Consider the following 17,596-nt stretch of genomic DNA (forward strand, 5'->3'; position numbering starts at 1 on the left):
GAAAAAGTAGTGTCCTCTGCACTTGTAAGAACCAATGTTCAAAATATGTCTGGGCGTGGTGGCTCATGCCTGTAATCCCAACACTTTGGGAAGTGAAGGTGGGAGGATCAGTTGAGGCCAGGAGTTCGACACCAGCCTGGACAATATAGTGGGACCCCCATCTCAACAAAAAGAATAATTAAAAAAATTAGCCAGGCGCAGTGATGCACGCTTGTAGTCCCAGCTACTTGGAGGCTGAGGCAGGAATATCACATAAACTCAGGAGGTTGAAGCTGCAGTGAGCCGTGATTGTGCCACTGCATTCCAGCATGGGTGACAGAGTGAAACCCTGTCTTTAAAAAAAAAAAAGAAAAAAAAAGAAAATATTAGAAACAATGGAGATTAGGAGGAATGATTTACATCTCCAAGGTATCTGTGATTCTTTCCAGTTTTCTTAAACCAGAAACTCTCACATTAGCCTTGTTCTTAATAGATCATTAGCTGCTTAACAGGAAGAGTGGGGCATAAATTTCCAAGGAACAAAAACAGAATATTCAAATTACTGTAAATTAGGAATCAAAAATGAATATAAAGGGTGACTGCTAATAAGCACACGGTTTTTGTTTGGGGGGTTATAAAAATGTTCTGTAGGCTGGGTATGATGGCTCATCCTTGTAATCCCAGCACTTTGGGAGGGCAAGGCAGGACTATGGCTTGAGCCCAGGAATTAGAAACCAGCCTGGGCAACATGGTGAAACCCTATATCTACAAAAAAAAAAAAAAATTAGCCAGGGTGGTGGCATGTGCCTGTAGTCCCAGCTACTCAGGAGGCTGAAGTAGGAGGATTGCTTGAGCCCAGGAGGTTGAGGCTGCAGTGATCTATACTATTGCCACTGCACTCCACCCTGGTCGAAAGAGTGAGACCCTGTCTCAAGAAAAAAAAAATTTCTATAATTGATTATGGTAATGGCTGCACAACTCTGTGAATATACGAGAAACTAATGCATTGTACCCTTTAAAGAAGTAAATTGTATGATATATGAATTATATCGCAACAAATATCTTTTCTAGTTAAAAAAATTAATTTGGATCTTCCCCAAAAAAGAAATCAATAGAAAGCCTCTAAAGAAACTGACAGGATAACATTGTTTTTTATGAAGAAACAAAAAGTTTATATTAGCAAAGATAGTTTGATTTCCATGTCAAACATTTTAATTTTCTAGGTTATTGAGACTTTGATGTTGCTATTAGGCTCTTTGTCTTGATGGCATTTTATGATTACATTATAAAACTGTATTGTATGTCTTTTCCTGTGTCACCTCAAAGGTGTAGATATCATAATGTATATATACATACCACAAATATTATACACATGTATACTATAAGTTAATGATAAAAGGCTTAACATATTAAACATATAAAATATTTAACATGTAAAATACTTAACATATAAAAATTCAGGGTTGGGTGCAGTGGCGCACATCTGTAATCCTGGCACTTTGGGAGGCTGAGGTGGGTGGATCACCTGAGGTCAGGAGTTCGAAACCAGCCTGGCCAACATGGTGAAACTCCATCTCTATTAAAAATACAAAAATTAACCGGGCTTGGTGGCATATGCCTGTAGTCCCAGCTACTCGGGAGGCTGAGGCAGGAGAATCACTTGAACCTGGGAGGCAGAGGTTTCAGTGAGCCAAGATCGCACCACTGCACTCCAGCCTGGGCGACAGAGCCAGACTCCATCTCAAACAAAAACAAAGTAGCAAAAAGAAATATTGACAAAAATATCAAAGACAGTGTTATTTAGGATTACAAAATTATCTGTCTAGGTAAGACAGACATGCTCAAACAGTATCACGTAACACTACACAGCCATTAAAAACAGTGATATAGGCCAGGCATGGTGGCTCAAGCCTGTAATCTCAGCACTTTGGGAGGCTGAGGCGGGCGGATCACATGAGGTCAGTAGCTCAAGACCAGCCTGGCCAACGTGGTGAAACCCCATCTCTACTAAAAATACAAAAAAAATCACCAGGCGTGGTGGCACGCGCCTATAATCCCAGCTACTCGGGAGGCTGAGGCAGGAGAATTGTATGAACCCAGGAAGCAGAGATTGCAGTGAGCCGAGATCCTGCCACTGCACTCCAGCCTAGGCGGCAGAGAGAGACTCTGTCTCAAAAAAAAAACAAAAACAAAAACAAAAAACAAAAAACAAAAACCACAGTGATATAGGTATATATTTACAGACCTAGAGAAATGACCATGCCCAAGGAATAGAAACAGTATAATTGTTTCATATCCACCTTTTTAGATACCAGGTGATTTTATATATACACAAACACACACACACACACACACACACACACACACACACACATATATATATTTTTTGAGATGGAGTCTCCCTCTGTTGCCAGGTTGGAGTGCAGTGGTGTGATCTCGGCTCACTGCAACCTCCACCTGCCGGGTTCAAGCAATTCTCCTGCCTCATCCTCCTGAGTAGCTGGGATTACAGGCACACAGCACCATGCCCAGCTAATTTCTGTATTTTTAGTAGAGACGGGGTTTCACCATGTTGGCCAGGATGGTCTTGATCTCCTGACCTCGTGATCCACCCATCTCAGCCTCCCAAAGTGCTGGGATTACAGGTGTGGACCACCGTGCCCAGCCGTGATATATATTTTTTAACTCAACTGCCTTCTTCAAGGTATGAAATAAAGAAAAGGCTAGAAAATGTTTCTGAACATAGCATATTCCCTAGTAACCCTCTGTCTATATATAGAACAGAGGATTTATTGGCTGTCACTCACTGCTAAAGATAAGGACTATACCCTACAGCTTTGTAGTACAAATCTTACAGGCCTGACCTGGCTCTCATCTATAGCTTAACATAGCTGACATAATGGAAAAATGGAACACAAATCCTCAACAGTGACTTATTTCTTAAAACCAAGAATGCTTCAATAGCCAACTAGTATAAAATTTAATAATGTAGTAATCAAAAGTGCTAGCTAATAAACAAGTACCATGTGCCTACCTTAACAAATTTCAAAGAACTCAAAAACACTAAACATATGAAAGCTAAAATAATGCTGAAAACTATTTTCCTCTTTTTAAGTTAAAGAAGAATTTGAGATCCTACAGTATAAGTAGCAAAAACAGTCAGAAGCAATTTGCCCTTAAGTTATGTGTTCTGCAACTTTTACTCACAATAGATCTGCTTCTCTTGAAGCAAGCCGTAACTGTACTGCCCACAAGCCATTCTGTACTTCCAGGCTTCTTACCCATCACATTCATTTCTGTTTCGTAATTGCCATGTGCACTTATGACAATCTAGTCTTGGTGGTGTAATCAGAACTATATCAATTGACAGTAATTTCCTCCACAGTTTCAGAAAGCTTTACTAAGTACGTCATTTTTGTATGAAATATTCACCTTCATCTTTTAATTGGTCAGCTTTTCCCACATCTTCAGGCACTGAGTTTGAAAGGGGCAGAACGTCATTCTGAAATTAAATAAAAATCAATGCACTTCCCTTTAGCTGCATAAAGAATCATCCTAGAGTACTATAAAGTAATAATAAATTACCCACATTTTAAATCATCTATAACTCCACATCATGAAATCAAATTCCTAAATAATAATATTAACAAAAATAGGGGACAAGTCCTCTCATATATTTTTTATTAGAAATATGAATATGTGTGAGTGGGTGTGGTGGCTAATGCCTTAATCCCAGCACTTTGGGAGGTTAAGGTGGGTGGACAGCTTGAGCTCAGGAGTTCAAGACCAGCCTGGGCAATATGGTGAAACCCTGTCTCTACAGAAAACACAAAAATTAACAAGGTGTGGTGGCATGTGCCTGTAGTCCCAGCTATTTCGGAGGCTGAGGTAGGAGAATGGCTTGAGCCCAGGAGGCAGAGGTTGCAGTGAGCTGAGATCAAGGCACTGTACTCCAGGCTGGGCAACAGAGCCAGGCCCTGTCTCAAAAAATAAGAATATGAAGAATATGTGAATCAAAGTTTTAAAAAATGTGCATTTCCCATACCCGGCAATCCTACCTCATAAACAAAAAAATGGAATTAGTATGTAAAGCATAGGAATAGAAATATGATCAAGTGATTGTTTATATTAGTGAAAATTTTGGAACAAAATGTCTAATATCCTATCTAAGATATACCCTACTAAGTTAAAATCACAATCTACAAAAAATCATTTTTAATATGATATTATATAAATATGTTCACACACACATTAAAAACAGCCTGAAAAGATAGGTATCAGAAGTAAAATTTTAATTTCTTGTATCTTTCCATATTGTCTAATTTTTTTTTTTTTTTGAGATGGAGTCTTGCTCTTTTGCCAGGCTGGAGTGCAATGGCATGATCTCGGCTCATTGCAATCTCCGCCTCCCAGGTTCAAGAAATTCTCATGCCTCAGCCTCCCGAGTAGCTGGGACTACAGGTGCGTGCCACCACACCCAGCTAATTTTTGTATTTTTAATAAAGACGGGGTTTCACCATGTTGGCCACGATGGTCTAGATCTCTTGACCTTGTGATCCACCCGTCTCGGCTTCCCAAAGTGCTGGGATTACAGGCGTGAGCCACTGCACCCGGCCGTGTTTTCTTATCTTGTAGTAAAATTAATATATGTTCATTGTTTTAAAAAAGTTGGGGCTGGGTGTGGTCAGCAGCCACCATACCTGGGTAATTTTTTTATTTTGTATAGAGACAGGGTCTCCCTATGTTACTCAGGATGGTCTCCAACTCCTAGCTTAAGCAATCCTCCCACGTTGGCCTCCCAAAGTGTTGGGATTATAGGCATGAGCCACCATGCCCAGCCCTATGTACTGTAGTATATATCCATCATTACCTTTGCCTTGATTAGAGTTTCCACAAAATTGATAGCTCTACATCAGAAATATATTTTGCAAATTAGACATAAAGATTCACAAGTAAAAAAAATCACTGACAAAGTATATGGGTCTTGTCCTTATTTTTTTTTAAATCATTATCTACTAATCAATTTTCCTAAGCATAAAATATTGGAATAAAAGTATAGAAACAAAATGAGAACCTTCCTAAGTAGAGGTCACTACTTAAAACTGACTGTAGTTACTCAGGATCTAAATATAATTCAAAGACACATTATTGTCCTATAGCACTTGGCTTTAGGGTTCCTTGTATTTTAAATTTTCCAATAAACCTAGGCACTTTACACATGGGAAAAAGTGATTTGGGGGTCAGAAAAATAGCATATTAAAAAATAGATTATAATCTCTTCTGTCTTCCCAATCCTCCTGAATTATTTGTGAAAACTGCCACTGTTTTATACTTTGAAAACTAATTATCATATTCATTGCATAAATTTGAGCAGTTCACCATGTGGGGGCAAGAGCTACCTATTTTAAATAAAGGGAATGAATCCACTTGATACATAAACATAATTGGAGAAAAAAATAGAAAAGCAGTATCCTAAAGATAAAATGACCAATATAACAACCAAGTACACTCGGTAAGACAAATAATTTCTTTAATTACAACAATCTTGATGCTATTTCAGGTGAATTTACACTTTCTCTGCCATATTCTGTTAACAAACATATATGGAATGAAGCCATAGCTGTAAAATAAGACTACTAAAGAATTATGAGACCAGGCATGGTGGCTCACGCCTGTAATCCCAGCACTTTGGGAGGCCAAGGCAGGTGGATCATGAGGTCAGGAGTTCAACACCAGCCTGGCCAAGATGGGGAAACCCCGTCTCTACTAAAAATACAAAAATTAGCCGGGGCCAGGTGCGGTGGTGGGTGCCTGTAATCCCAGCTACTCGGGAGGCTGAGGCAGGAGAATCACTTGAACCCAGCAGGCAGAAGTTGCAGTCAGCTGAGATCGTGCCACTGCATTCTAGCCTGGGCAACAGGGCAAGACTCTGTCTCAAAAAAAAAAAAAAAATTAGCCAGGTGTGGTGGCGCGCACCTGGAGGCCCAGCTACTCAGGAGACTGAGGCAGGAGAATCGCTTGAACCCAGGAGGTGGAGGCTGCAGTGAGCTGAGATCGTGCCACTGCATTCCAGCCTGGGTGACAGGGCGAGACTCCATCTCAAAAAAAAAAAAGAAAATATGATACCACATATAACACAACTGAAGATATACTAGGCAGCCAGTTTCAATAAACTGTATTTTAACAATAGTGAGCAACAAATTTCTTATAATTAAATGCAATCAGGGAGATACAGCAAAAGAAAGAAAAAGCTTTATTCAAACAGACGGTAAAAGTCAATTAGAGCTTCCTGAGAAGAAAAAAAAAAAAAGAAGTAGTTCTAATATCTTCAGTATTAAGTCAATGGTGACAGTAGCTAAAGAGTGAGCAAATCTAAGAACTGTCTCAAGCACAGGCCTCACATACCTGACAGCAAAGAAGGTCTGCTTTAGCCATAACCATATCTAGCCACTGAAACAGGGTTCCCTGAGGGGACCACAGGCCCAGACAATGAAAGAAGCACAGCCCACCATCACCAAAGGGAAGAAAAAGGGAGCTCCCTGATGAGGAACAGAGATAAACATCACTGTCTCCTTATATCTTGTCATACAATAAGAATTCATCTGTTTGATGAATTAATGTATAACTGCATTATTTTTCTCCAAAGTGTAATAAAAGGGAATGATTTACTGCCAAGTTGCCATCTTCATTGCAACTCTAACAACCTCTTCCCAAGAAGTTCTAGAAACAGAGCCTGGAAGATCTAGTCAAGTGTGGTATTGTCAGCAATGTCCACTCCAGACTGAAGTGTGCAAGATATGTTTCAGCTTCACTCCAGAATTCTTCATTATATACTAAAGCTCAAGAACTGAGTTAGAAAAACAAAAGGAGCCCATGAGGCACCACATTGTCATAAAGAAACATGTGGGGCCAGGTGTGGTGGTTCACAGCTATAATCCGAGCACTTTTTAGAGGCCAAGGCAAGACAATGGTTTGAGCCCAGGAGTTCAAGACCAGCCTAGGCAACAAAACAAACAAAGGCCCCGTCGCTACTAAAAAACAAAAACAAACAAACAAACAAACAAAAATTAACTGGGTGTAGTGGTGTGTGCTTGTAGTCCCAGCTACTTGCGAGTCTAAGGTGGGAGAATTGAGGACTGCTTGAGCCCAGGTGGTTGAGGCTGCAATGAGCCATGATCACACCACTAGACTGCAGGCTGGGTGACAGAGAGAGACCTGCCTCAGAAAAAAGAAATAAACAAGTGGGAGTTCACCCACATGTGGGAGCCCTAAACTCACTAAACTTAGCATTTTTCAGACAGTCTTATGGTCTGTTTCCTGAAAAGACCAGAAACCCAAGACCATGTATAAACAGTCCCCAGGAGCAGGGATCAGAAAACTTGGATTTCAGTCTTAGTTTTGCACAGTGACCCTTAACCTTTCCCTGTTTTAAAGAGCCCCATCAATGGGCAAATTTGATGAATTCTGCTTCAGAAATGATTATTCAATTCCAGAGGAATCTATTTCTGCATGGCTGCTTCTTAGACATTAAAAATTTTTAAACCTGTATTCCACGCTTTAGGGAAACATCAATTCAGATGCTGGAAATCAAAAAATACTCAGATTCATTGAAATGACATTCAAGAAAAAAAATACTCAGATACTGTAAAGAACTTAAAAGTCGACTAATACATATCATTAAATATAAAAGGTGAGAGGATGAAAATAGTTATCAATATGAAAATCTAAAGTACATTAAATGAGTTATATTTTAGATACCCAATTATATCTATATAGACAGGCTATTTACCTTATACACAGGATGAAGTTAATTACTCATATATCTGGCCCCTCAACTATTAACAATCTATTAACATAAAATTGTAGTCATACTTATATCAGTTAATAATGAGAAAATAATGACAACATACCTTACAGAAGGAATTGGTAAACATTTCTGTCAAAGGCTGTGAAACTGCTAGGTGTGTATCTTCTGGGCTGATCTTAAAAACTGTCTCCAAGCACTGAATTGCAACTTGAAATAAATTTTAATAGTAAAAAACAATTAGCAATTTTAAAAAAGAAACAAGTTTTTTTTTTCTGATAGAAATGCAATGTATGGAAATTCAGTATTTATGATCACAGAACATAAGGAAAACATTGGTTCAGCTGCAAAGAAATTTCTGTTTATAGACTAGCTATCGAAGGAAAACACACTGATTTTCCTTCTTCCTTCCTCCCCCTCACACTCTCCCTTCCCATTCCCTCCTTTTCTGTCTTTCTTCCTAATTTTTTTTTAGAGACAAGGTTTCACTTTGTGGCCAGGCTGGAGTGCAGTGGCACAATTATAGCTCACTGTTGCCTTGACTTCCTGGGCTCAAGGGATCCCCCTGCCTCAGCTCCCTTAGTAATTGAGACTATAGGCATGAGCCACATGCTAACTGTTTAAATTCTTTTGCAGAGACAGGGTCTTGCCAGGTTGCCCAGGCTGGTCTCAAACTCCTGGGCTCAAGCGATCCTCCTACCTCGGCCTCCCAAAGTGCTGGGATTATAGGCATGAGCCACCACACCTGGCGACAACTGGATTTCTTATTCCTCACGTAAGGAAAAATGTTGTCTAGAATATAATTTCTCAATACATGTATTACATCATATTCTTGTTGAAGGCTACCAGAAAGAAAGAGCAAGTCATTAATAACAACTTACTCAGCCAAGTGTGGTAGGTTACGCCTGTAATCCCAGCAATTTGGGAGGCCAAGGAGAGTGGATTGCCTGAACTCAGGAGTTCAAGGCCAGCCTGGGCAACATGGCAAAACCCCATCTTTACCAAAAATACAAAAAATTGGCCAGGCATGGTGGCGCGCACCTATGGTCCCAGCTACTCGGGAGGCTGAGGTGGGAGGACTGCTTGAGCCTGGGAAGAGGAGGTTGCAGTGAGCCAAGATCTCACTACTGCACTCCAGCCTGGGTTGAGACCCCATCTCAAAAAAACAAAAACAAAAACAAAAAAAGTACTCTCACTACAAACCTAAAATATTATTTTCTTTAAAAAATGTGAGAAACAGAATTCTCCATTAATTAAAAACATTAATAGTAGCAGAATATAGCCCCCAGCACATAGGAAGAAGCACTAAATATTAATCTTGGTGTACTTATGTGAAGATAGATTTTAAAAATTCATTCATCCACGCAAATTTGCCAAGTGCCTACTATCTGTAAGGCACTGGTCTAAGGTGGTAGAGAAACAGTAATAAACCTAACAGAAAAAAATCACTGTCTACATGATAAAGCTTATATTTCAATAAAGGAAGACAACAAATATCATAAGCAAAATATAAAGCATGTTAAATGGTGATAGGGTCCTTGTCTATTTTTATTGTATGGCAAAATAAGTGGTTGGTATGGCTAGGGTATACAGTTGGTGGAAAGACATGGTGAGGGATTATGTTTGAAGTCTGTCGTTGGAGGCCAGGTTTGGTGGCTCACGCCTGTAATCCCAGCACTTTGGGAGCTGAGGCAGGCAGATCACCCGAGGTCAGGAGTTCAAGACCAGCCTGGCCAACATGGTGAAACCCCATCTCCACTAAAAAAGTAAAAATTAGCCGGATGTGATTGCATGCCCCTGTAATCCCAGCTACTCAGGAGGCTGAGGCATGGGAATTGCTTGAACCCAGGAGGCAGTGGTTGCAGTGAGCCAGATCACCCCACTGCACTCTAGCCTGGGCGACAGAGCGCGACTCTGTCTTCAAAAACCAAAAGAAGTCTGTCATTAGATGACAAGGCACCTGAAATGGCATTTTTAAAAAGATTTAGACTTCAAGGAATGAGCAAATGGAGAGCCATTAAAGAATTTAGTGAGGGAGAATAATGTAACTAAATTATGTTTAGAACTAAAAGTCTGGCAGGAACATTGAGAATGAATTAGAGAGAAAAGTTGGGATTCGAGAAAATGGGAGCAGGTAGTTAATAGTGAACAGCATATATCCTGTCCTCTCTGCAAGTACCCTTTGAGGGGAAGGGAAGCAGATTCTCACCCTGATAGTGCTCTCCTTTGGAAAGGAATTCACTCCTGGCTCAAGGAGATGAGAATGTACCCAAAATGCCCAGTGTATTTCCAGACAGTGTGGAGTAGATTCCCTTATATTTGTATGTAACTTTTAAAAGATACATTATGTATGAATTGTGGTCCTGGGAAAATTACCTCTGTCATAAAAGAAACACTATAACTTTCACTAATCACAGAACAATTCTCCTTAGAGAGTGTTTTAATAAGAAACTAAATTACCAATGATAAAAAGTCAAAGTGTCTTTTAGATACAAAATAATCTACTGTTTACCCATTCCTATTCTCTCCCTTTCTATTCCTACCAAGCAGTTGCACTTGCACTTAAAACACTAGGCCACAAGAAAATAGGCTCTCATTGCCATGAAGACTGCTATTTAAAATAATAATAGTAGTAATAATAATAATGTATGTGGCCAGGCGCAGTGACTCATGCCTGTAATCCCAGCACTTTGGGAGGCCAGGGTGGGTGGATTACCTGAGGTCAGGAGTTCAAGACCAGACTGACCAACATGGTGAAACTCCGTCTCTACTAAAAATACAAAAAAAATTAGCCAGGCATGGTGGTGGGCACCTTTAATCCCAGCTACTCGGGAGGCTGAGGCAGGAGAATCTCCTGAACCCCGGAGGCAGAGGTTGCAGTGGGCTGAGATCGTGCCGTTGCACTCCAGCCTGAGCAACAGAGCAAGACTCCATCTCAAAAAAAAAAAAAAGTATGTATATGTATATATTTATTCTTGATAAACATCCTCTCTTCTTGATCAGGTTAGTCATTTCATATACTTTGCCATGTGGTTTGTACATGTTTCCATTATTGTACTTATCACACTGTATTATATGCACCTAAATGTTTGTCTTCCCATATTAAATGGTCTACATCTTGTTTTCCTTAAAGTCTTTTATCCCTAGCAGGCCTACATCTTATTTGTCTTTGACTTTAACAGGGTCCTGGCAAAGGGTAGATGCTCAATCAACTTAATCTACTGCCTTCTTTGCAGTGAAAGTCACATTTGAATTTGGAGGAAATGAAAACAATCAAATCTGTGGAAGAGAGCGTTTATCTGCCTCCCCACCAAAAAAAATTAATCTACAGCCTTGTAAAAGATGGACAGCACCAAACCAAGCCCCTAGCAAAACACTAAATTATGGAACTTCAGAGCTAAACACTGACAGGTGAAAAGTCCATGTGATAACTCTGAGGGATTTTATGTCCTATCTTCTTAAGGCAGTCAGTCCACCTTCTTTATCTCTGCTGCCACTAACCTCATGTCACAGATCTGGCACATACTAGACACAATTAAGTATCCCTAAAGGAGGTGGCTTTTTTTTTTTTCTAAATGCAATTCTATTTTGATAAGTAAACCTAGTTGCCAAAATGTATAGTGTTCAACAATAACACATATTTAGAAAGGCATATGATTTAGTGAACAAAGCTAACCACAGCCTTGGAACTCAGGACTGTCTCATTATCCTTATCAATCCAGGCTGAAAAAATTAAATAACCTGGGTACAATAATTTAACTTACATTTACCTCAAGATTCTCATTTATCAAACAGAGATTATTACATTTGATCTTCCTTTTAGAAGAATCGATTCCTATTTATTCCTAATGAAAATAATAGACATTCAGGAATAAGTCACAAAATCTAAACAAATACTATGTATACTTATTGTTCCACTGTAACACCGAACAAAAATAGTCTGGTACTGATAGAGAAAGATGAGTGAAGAATTCTATTCAGTAATACCACATCCTATCTGTATAACACTTAATTCAAAAGTTTTCACATGCTATGTACCTGCCATTCACTGATTCAGATTCTCTTCACAAATATATTGGCTGCAAGGAAGGCAAGTATCTCTATCAAACAGACTTAGAAACTAAGATCCAAACCAACTAAGGGGAATGCCCAAGACCACTGGATTCAATTCAACAAATATTTATTAAGCACCTACTACGTGTCAAGCACTTTTCTAGACACTTTCAACATATCAATGAATAAAACAGAAAAGATCCCTAACCTCTTGGGATTTACTTCCTAGTAGGGGATGGAGAGGTGGACCATAAACAATAAACAGGTAGTAAAGGGTAAGGAGGATGGAGAGTGTGGGCAGCTGAGCAGAAAAGCAGCTGCAGGGTTTTTGTTGTTGTTGTTGTTGTTGTTTTTGAGACGGAGTCTCGCTCTGTTGCCCAGGCTGGAGTGCAGTGGCGTAATCTTAGCTCACTATAACCTGTGCCTCCCGGGTTTAAGCTATTCTCCTGCCTCAGCCTCCTGAGTAGCTGGGATTACAGACGTGTGCTACCACACCTGGCTAATTTTTGTATTTTTAGTAGAGAGGGAGTTTCACCATGTTGGCCAGGCTGGTCTCAAACTCCCGACCTCAAGTGATCCGCCCGCCTCGGCCTCCCAAAGTGCTGGGATTACAGGTGTGAGCCACCGCACCCGGCCCACAGCTGCAGGTTTAACAGAGAGTTCAGGGTAGGCCTTACTGAGAAAAGAGATTTGACAAAGACTTGAAGGAGACGGAGGGGGGCGGGGTGGGGGGCGCGCGGGTGTTAGCATCATCTGTGAAGACCATTCCAGGCAGAGGAACCAGCCAGAGCAAAAGCCCTTAGGCAAGAGGATATGGTACATTTATAAAGAGAAAGCTAATAATGGCTGAAGCCAAATGAGAAAGGGGAGGAGTAGGTGAACAATATGTCACAGAAGTCAAATTATATAGATCCTTTAAACAATGTTTTGAGTACATAAATGATAGAAACTCACATACTCTGTTTGTAAAGATCACTGGTGCCTGTGTTTGGAACAGCCAATGGAGGGGCAAGAATAAAAGCAGAGAGACCAGTTAGAGGCTATCACACTAAAACAGTCAAGAAATAGTTCAATCCAGAGGTGGTATAAGAGATGTCAAACTCTAGACATATTTTGAAAGTGTAGCCAATAGGATTTATTGAATGATTAGTTACAGGGTATTTGAGAGAGAGAACAGTCCAGAATGATACTCAAGTTTCTGGCCTGAGCAACAGAAAAGATGGCGCTGCCATAAACAGAGATAGGGAAATTGCATATAGAACAGATTTTGGGTGGGGGAATCAGAAGTTCGGTTTTGGCAATGTTAAATTTGGGATACCTGTTAGACATGCAAGTGGAGATATCTAGTAGGTACTTGGATATATAAGACCTTCAGAAGAAAGGTCGGGCTGAGGGCATACATTTTGGAAATAGCATATAAATGAGGGGTATTTAAGGCTAAGAAGCCGAATGATATCACCAAAGAAATGGGTATAGATAATGAAAAGAAGAGGATCAAGCAGCAGATCCTGGGTACACCAGGTCAGGGAAAAGAAGAGGAACCAGAAAAGGGGACAGAAAAGAAGCAAACAATGAGACAAGAAAGCCAAGAAAGTATGAGGTATCCTGGAAACTAAATAAAATATACTGGGGTTGGGGGCGGGGGGGCAGTGAGGAAATGATCATCAACATTATCAATGACAGCTAACAACTCAGATGAAAGCTGAGAACTGACCATTAAATTAAACAACACAGAAATCACTAATGACCTTGATGACAGTGGTATAGATTGAGAGATTGAGGCAAAGGCTTAATCAGAATGGGTTTAAGAAGAATAGAAGGAGAGGAGTTGGAGAAAGCAAGTATAGACAATTCTTTCAAATGGTTTTGCTGCAAAGGGAGACATACAATTAAGCAGTAATTATTTGCTGTTTGTTTTTGCTTTTTTGAAGAAGGGAGAATAATGGTAAGTTTATATTATGATGGAAATGATCCAGTAGGGTATGAAAATTTTATGATATAAGATTAAAACAATAAAATAACTAAAGTGATATCCTGGAGTAGGTGAGACAGGATGGGATCTAGTATACCAGTAGAGGGGTTCCATTTAGAAAGGAACACGAATAGTCCATCTATGGTAATAGCTAGTCAAACAGGCAGGCAGGCCAAGTATGTGGGTGCCATCGTATCCAGCTATTTTCTTATTATTTCAGCTTTCTTGGTGGAGTAGAAAGCAAGGTAACCAACTAAAAGTGAGGACAGTGAAGGAGGTTTGAGGGTTTGAGAAGATATGAGAAAGTATTAAAATGGTCATCTAGGAAAATAAATGTATGAATGAACTTCGAACAGATAGTGTGATTGCCTGACAGCATTAAAGGTCTACTTGAAGTTCACAGTCATGAATTTAAAGTGGGACTAGTCAGCAAAGTTGTGTGTTTTGCTCCATTTATTTACGGCTATATAAGTGGGTGTGAGTAGTTGGGCACAGAGTAGGTGGAGAGTTGGATTTAAACAAAGTTGGGCTTTGCAAGAAAGGGAAGGAGATACAAGGGAATAATTATAATTATCAACCATGGAATTTAAGATGAGTAAAAAAAGGTGTGGGAAAAGGTGAGGGATGAACAGATTGGAGGTTATTAGTTGGGTCAAAGAATAGCTGGAATAGGTCTTCTAGAGGAAGTAAGCTTGGAAAGACAGGCAATAGTGGTCAGGAAGTGAAATGTTTAGGATAGAGATTAGGGAAGGAATGCAATTCTGGTAATGATTCAGTCTAGGGAAGACTTTCTCAATCTCCGCATACTGACATTTTGGATCAGGTAATTTCTTCTTGTCAGGGGCTGTCCTGTGCATTAGCAGCATCCATAGCCTCTACCCACTCACTAGATGCCAATAATACCAGCCACCCGCCTCACCCAGTTGTGACAATCAGAATGTATCCAGATATTGCAAAATCACCCCCAAGTTGAGAACCACTGATCTAGAATATGAGCAAGTGTTTGAGATCACTGGATGAGGTCAAGAACTGACAGCCAGGGAACTAAAATAATCATCTATCAGTATATTGCAACTGCCAAGAACTAAATAGGAGTAGTGCTAGAGAGAGTGACAGTGAGCAGGAACCACAATCAGTCAAGGAATGAAGCAGATGTCAGTAGATGACAATAATTAAGAGGAGTGGGTGACATAATCTGATGGCAAGACAAAGCTGATGATATACCAGCTTCACAGTAGTGGTAAAGCTGGTATTAGAACTGAGGCTTTTCTCCTAGGGCTTTTAAAAATGTCTAGAAGGTGGGCAGACACCTCCACATGATTTCATGTTCAATTAAATTAGACTCACAGAGTCAAAAATAGGGGTCAGTCAAAAACAATTGGCACCCTTTCTGACTGCCATATATAACAAACAGCTGAAGGCACATATTTTTGGCTGAATACCATCCTAAAAATAGGACATAACATCTTGGTTTAAAAAAAAAAAAACCCTCAATTTTCTTTCTGGCCCTTAAAACTTTTATGCTGTCTTTGATTAGAAAAGAAACATCTTTTCTTAAATGACTGCACATATCTCTTTGCTACAGAGCAATCATAACTAACATTCTCCTTAGATAACCAATTAACTCTACCTTCACATAGTCTAATCATCAAGGAGAACAAAAAGACCTTAATATTAAATGGACTGATTGCAACGTTCTCCAACTGTGCATCACCTGCTCCTCTCACTGCCACCTGGAAAGACATCATCTAACCAGACTGCAAGCAGGTTTAGAGTAAATGCCCAATTTTCATCTCCACCTCCTAAAAGCATATTCCCAGGGAAGTGCTTGTTGAAATTATAAAAGCAGTTTCAAGATGGGATTTAAACTATACTGTCATTTATTAAGTTCTTCCAAATGCACTCTCACTGCAATAATTAAGACTTTGGGGTTGGGAGGGGTGGCTCATGCCTATAATCTCAGTACTTTGGGAGGCCAAGGCGAGTGGATCACTTGAGCCCAGGAGTTTGAGACCAGCCTGGGCAACATGGCGAAACCCTGTCTCTACAAAAAAAAAAAAAACAAAACTTAGTCGGGCATGGTAGTGTACTCCTGTAGTCCCAGCTACTCGGGAGACTGAGGTGGGAGGATCACTTGAGCCCAGGAGGTGGAGGTTGCAGTGAGCCGAGATTGTGCCACTACACTCCAGCCTGGGTGACAGAGCCAGACAGACCCTGTCTCAATAAATAAATAAATAAATAAAAGACTTTATGCCACAGGGACACCAGATTCACTGAACCTCCAAAAGCCCATCTGCAGAATTCTACCTTGTTATGGTTGTACTGAATTTAAATTTTATAACACATAAACATGAAGAACAAAGATGGTGTCGAGGAAACACATGATGCTATCACCCACATCCTGTTCAACTTTACAGATTACCGAATCCAATATTAATGTTAATGTAAAACACAGGTGAAATGCTCTCATTTCAAGTTCCAAATTAGGCACTGGTCAGATCTCACTAGTGGTATAATTATTAGACTTTCACATAATGCTATTAAAATGACTCAGGTATTTTTATATATTATTTCTAAACTGGATGCTTTCCTATTAGGAAATGGAGACAACAAGATCTTCAGAGTATTAACCAGGATTTAAATCTCAGCTTTATCACATATCAGCTGTTGTTATCTGGTTACGCTATTTGGTTTCATTTTCTTTTTCTTTTTTTTTTCTTTTTTCTTTTTTTTTTTTTTGAGACAGGGTCTCCCTCATGGCCCAGGCTGGAGTGCAGTGGTGTGATCTCAGCTCACTGCAACCTCCACCTCCTGGGTTCAAGCCACCCTCCTGTCTCAGCCTCCCGAGTAGCTGGGACTACAGGCAAGTGCCACCACACCTGGCTACTTTTTGTATTTTTAGTAGAGACAGGGTTTTGCCATGTTGCCCAGCCTGGTCTTAAACTCCTGACCTCAAATGATCCACCTGCCTCGGCCTCCCAAAGGCATGAGCCACCAAGCCTGGCCCAGGTTTCATTTTCTCACTTGTTAAATGGGGATAATACTAACATAACAGTTGCTGTGAAGAAAAAATTGCCTATAATATGAACAGCATACTTCTGACATATAGTATTTGTTCAATAAATGAACAATAGTCCTCTTAATTTGTTGTTAAAACAAACAAAACAAGCTTCAGGAAATGGAAATACGATAACCTTATAGTTAGGCCTCTCTTCTTGAAAGATCAAAAAAAATTCTGATTATGTTACAATAGATCATCAAGTTGGGCTTACAGCTATTTTAGTCTTCGTTTATAATTATAATATAAATGAACACAAAGAGCAGATGCGTACCTTCCAAACTTTCTTGTTCATCCGAGGTATAAGTGTCCATCTGACTTTGTTCCCGTAAGAAACGAATAACTGCATAAACCAGGTGCTTGATAGATGACATTTTAGAAGCTTAAACACTTTTCCTTGGTAAGAAAAATGAAAACACTGAACTAAGTTATTTTAAAGAATCAGTCAGGGAAGTCATAAATTACAAAGATGATATGGGTTATAAACTGTATTAAAGGTAAAAACAAAACACAAAACTGTATGACCTTTCATCTTTTCTCTTTTTAAAGAGTCAGGAGAGCACAAAGTATTGTGAAGGTAATTTATTACATATTTTCATTAATACCCAGTGGTATACGAGTATGTTAAATCTTGGAATAAGTAAAAATGTCTTCAAAACATGTACAGCATAAGCTTAGACTGTCACTGCATATCTCACCATACAGAAATCCCCAAAGGCCTCAGTACTAA

At 39.7% G+C, this 17,596-nt stretch overlaps 1 protein-coding gene across 1 annotated transcript in view; it reads right to left on the reverse strand.

Annotated features, from left to right (window-relative positions):
* Positions 1-17,596, reverse strand: part of SGTB (small glutamine rich tetratricopeptide repeat co-chaperone beta) — a 61,326-nt gene that overhangs the window by 42,746 nt on the left and 984 nt on the right. Inside the window, exons 2-4 of the mRNA XM_032144689.2 lie at positions 17,141-17,262; positions 7,890-7,993; positions 3,412-3,481 (exon numbers count right to left, since the gene is read on the reverse strand). Of these exons, the coding sequence (XP_032000580.1) occupies positions 3,412-3,481; positions 7,890-7,993; positions 17,141-17,240 (274 nt within the window). The 5' untranslated portion in view covers positions 17,241-17,262. The remainder of the gene's footprint in view (positions 1-3,411; positions 3,482-7,889; positions 7,994-17,140; positions 17,263-17,596) is intronic.

The sequence above is a fragment of the Hylobates moloch genome, unplaced genomic scaffold (genome assembly GCF_009828535.3).
Source record: "Hylobates moloch isolate HMO894 unplaced genomic scaffold, HMol_V3 SCAFFOLD_23, whole genome shotgun sequence".
In the NCBI taxonomy this organism is placed as follows: Eukaryota; Metazoa; Chordata; class Mammalia; order Primates; family Hylobatidae; genus Hylobates; species Hylobates moloch.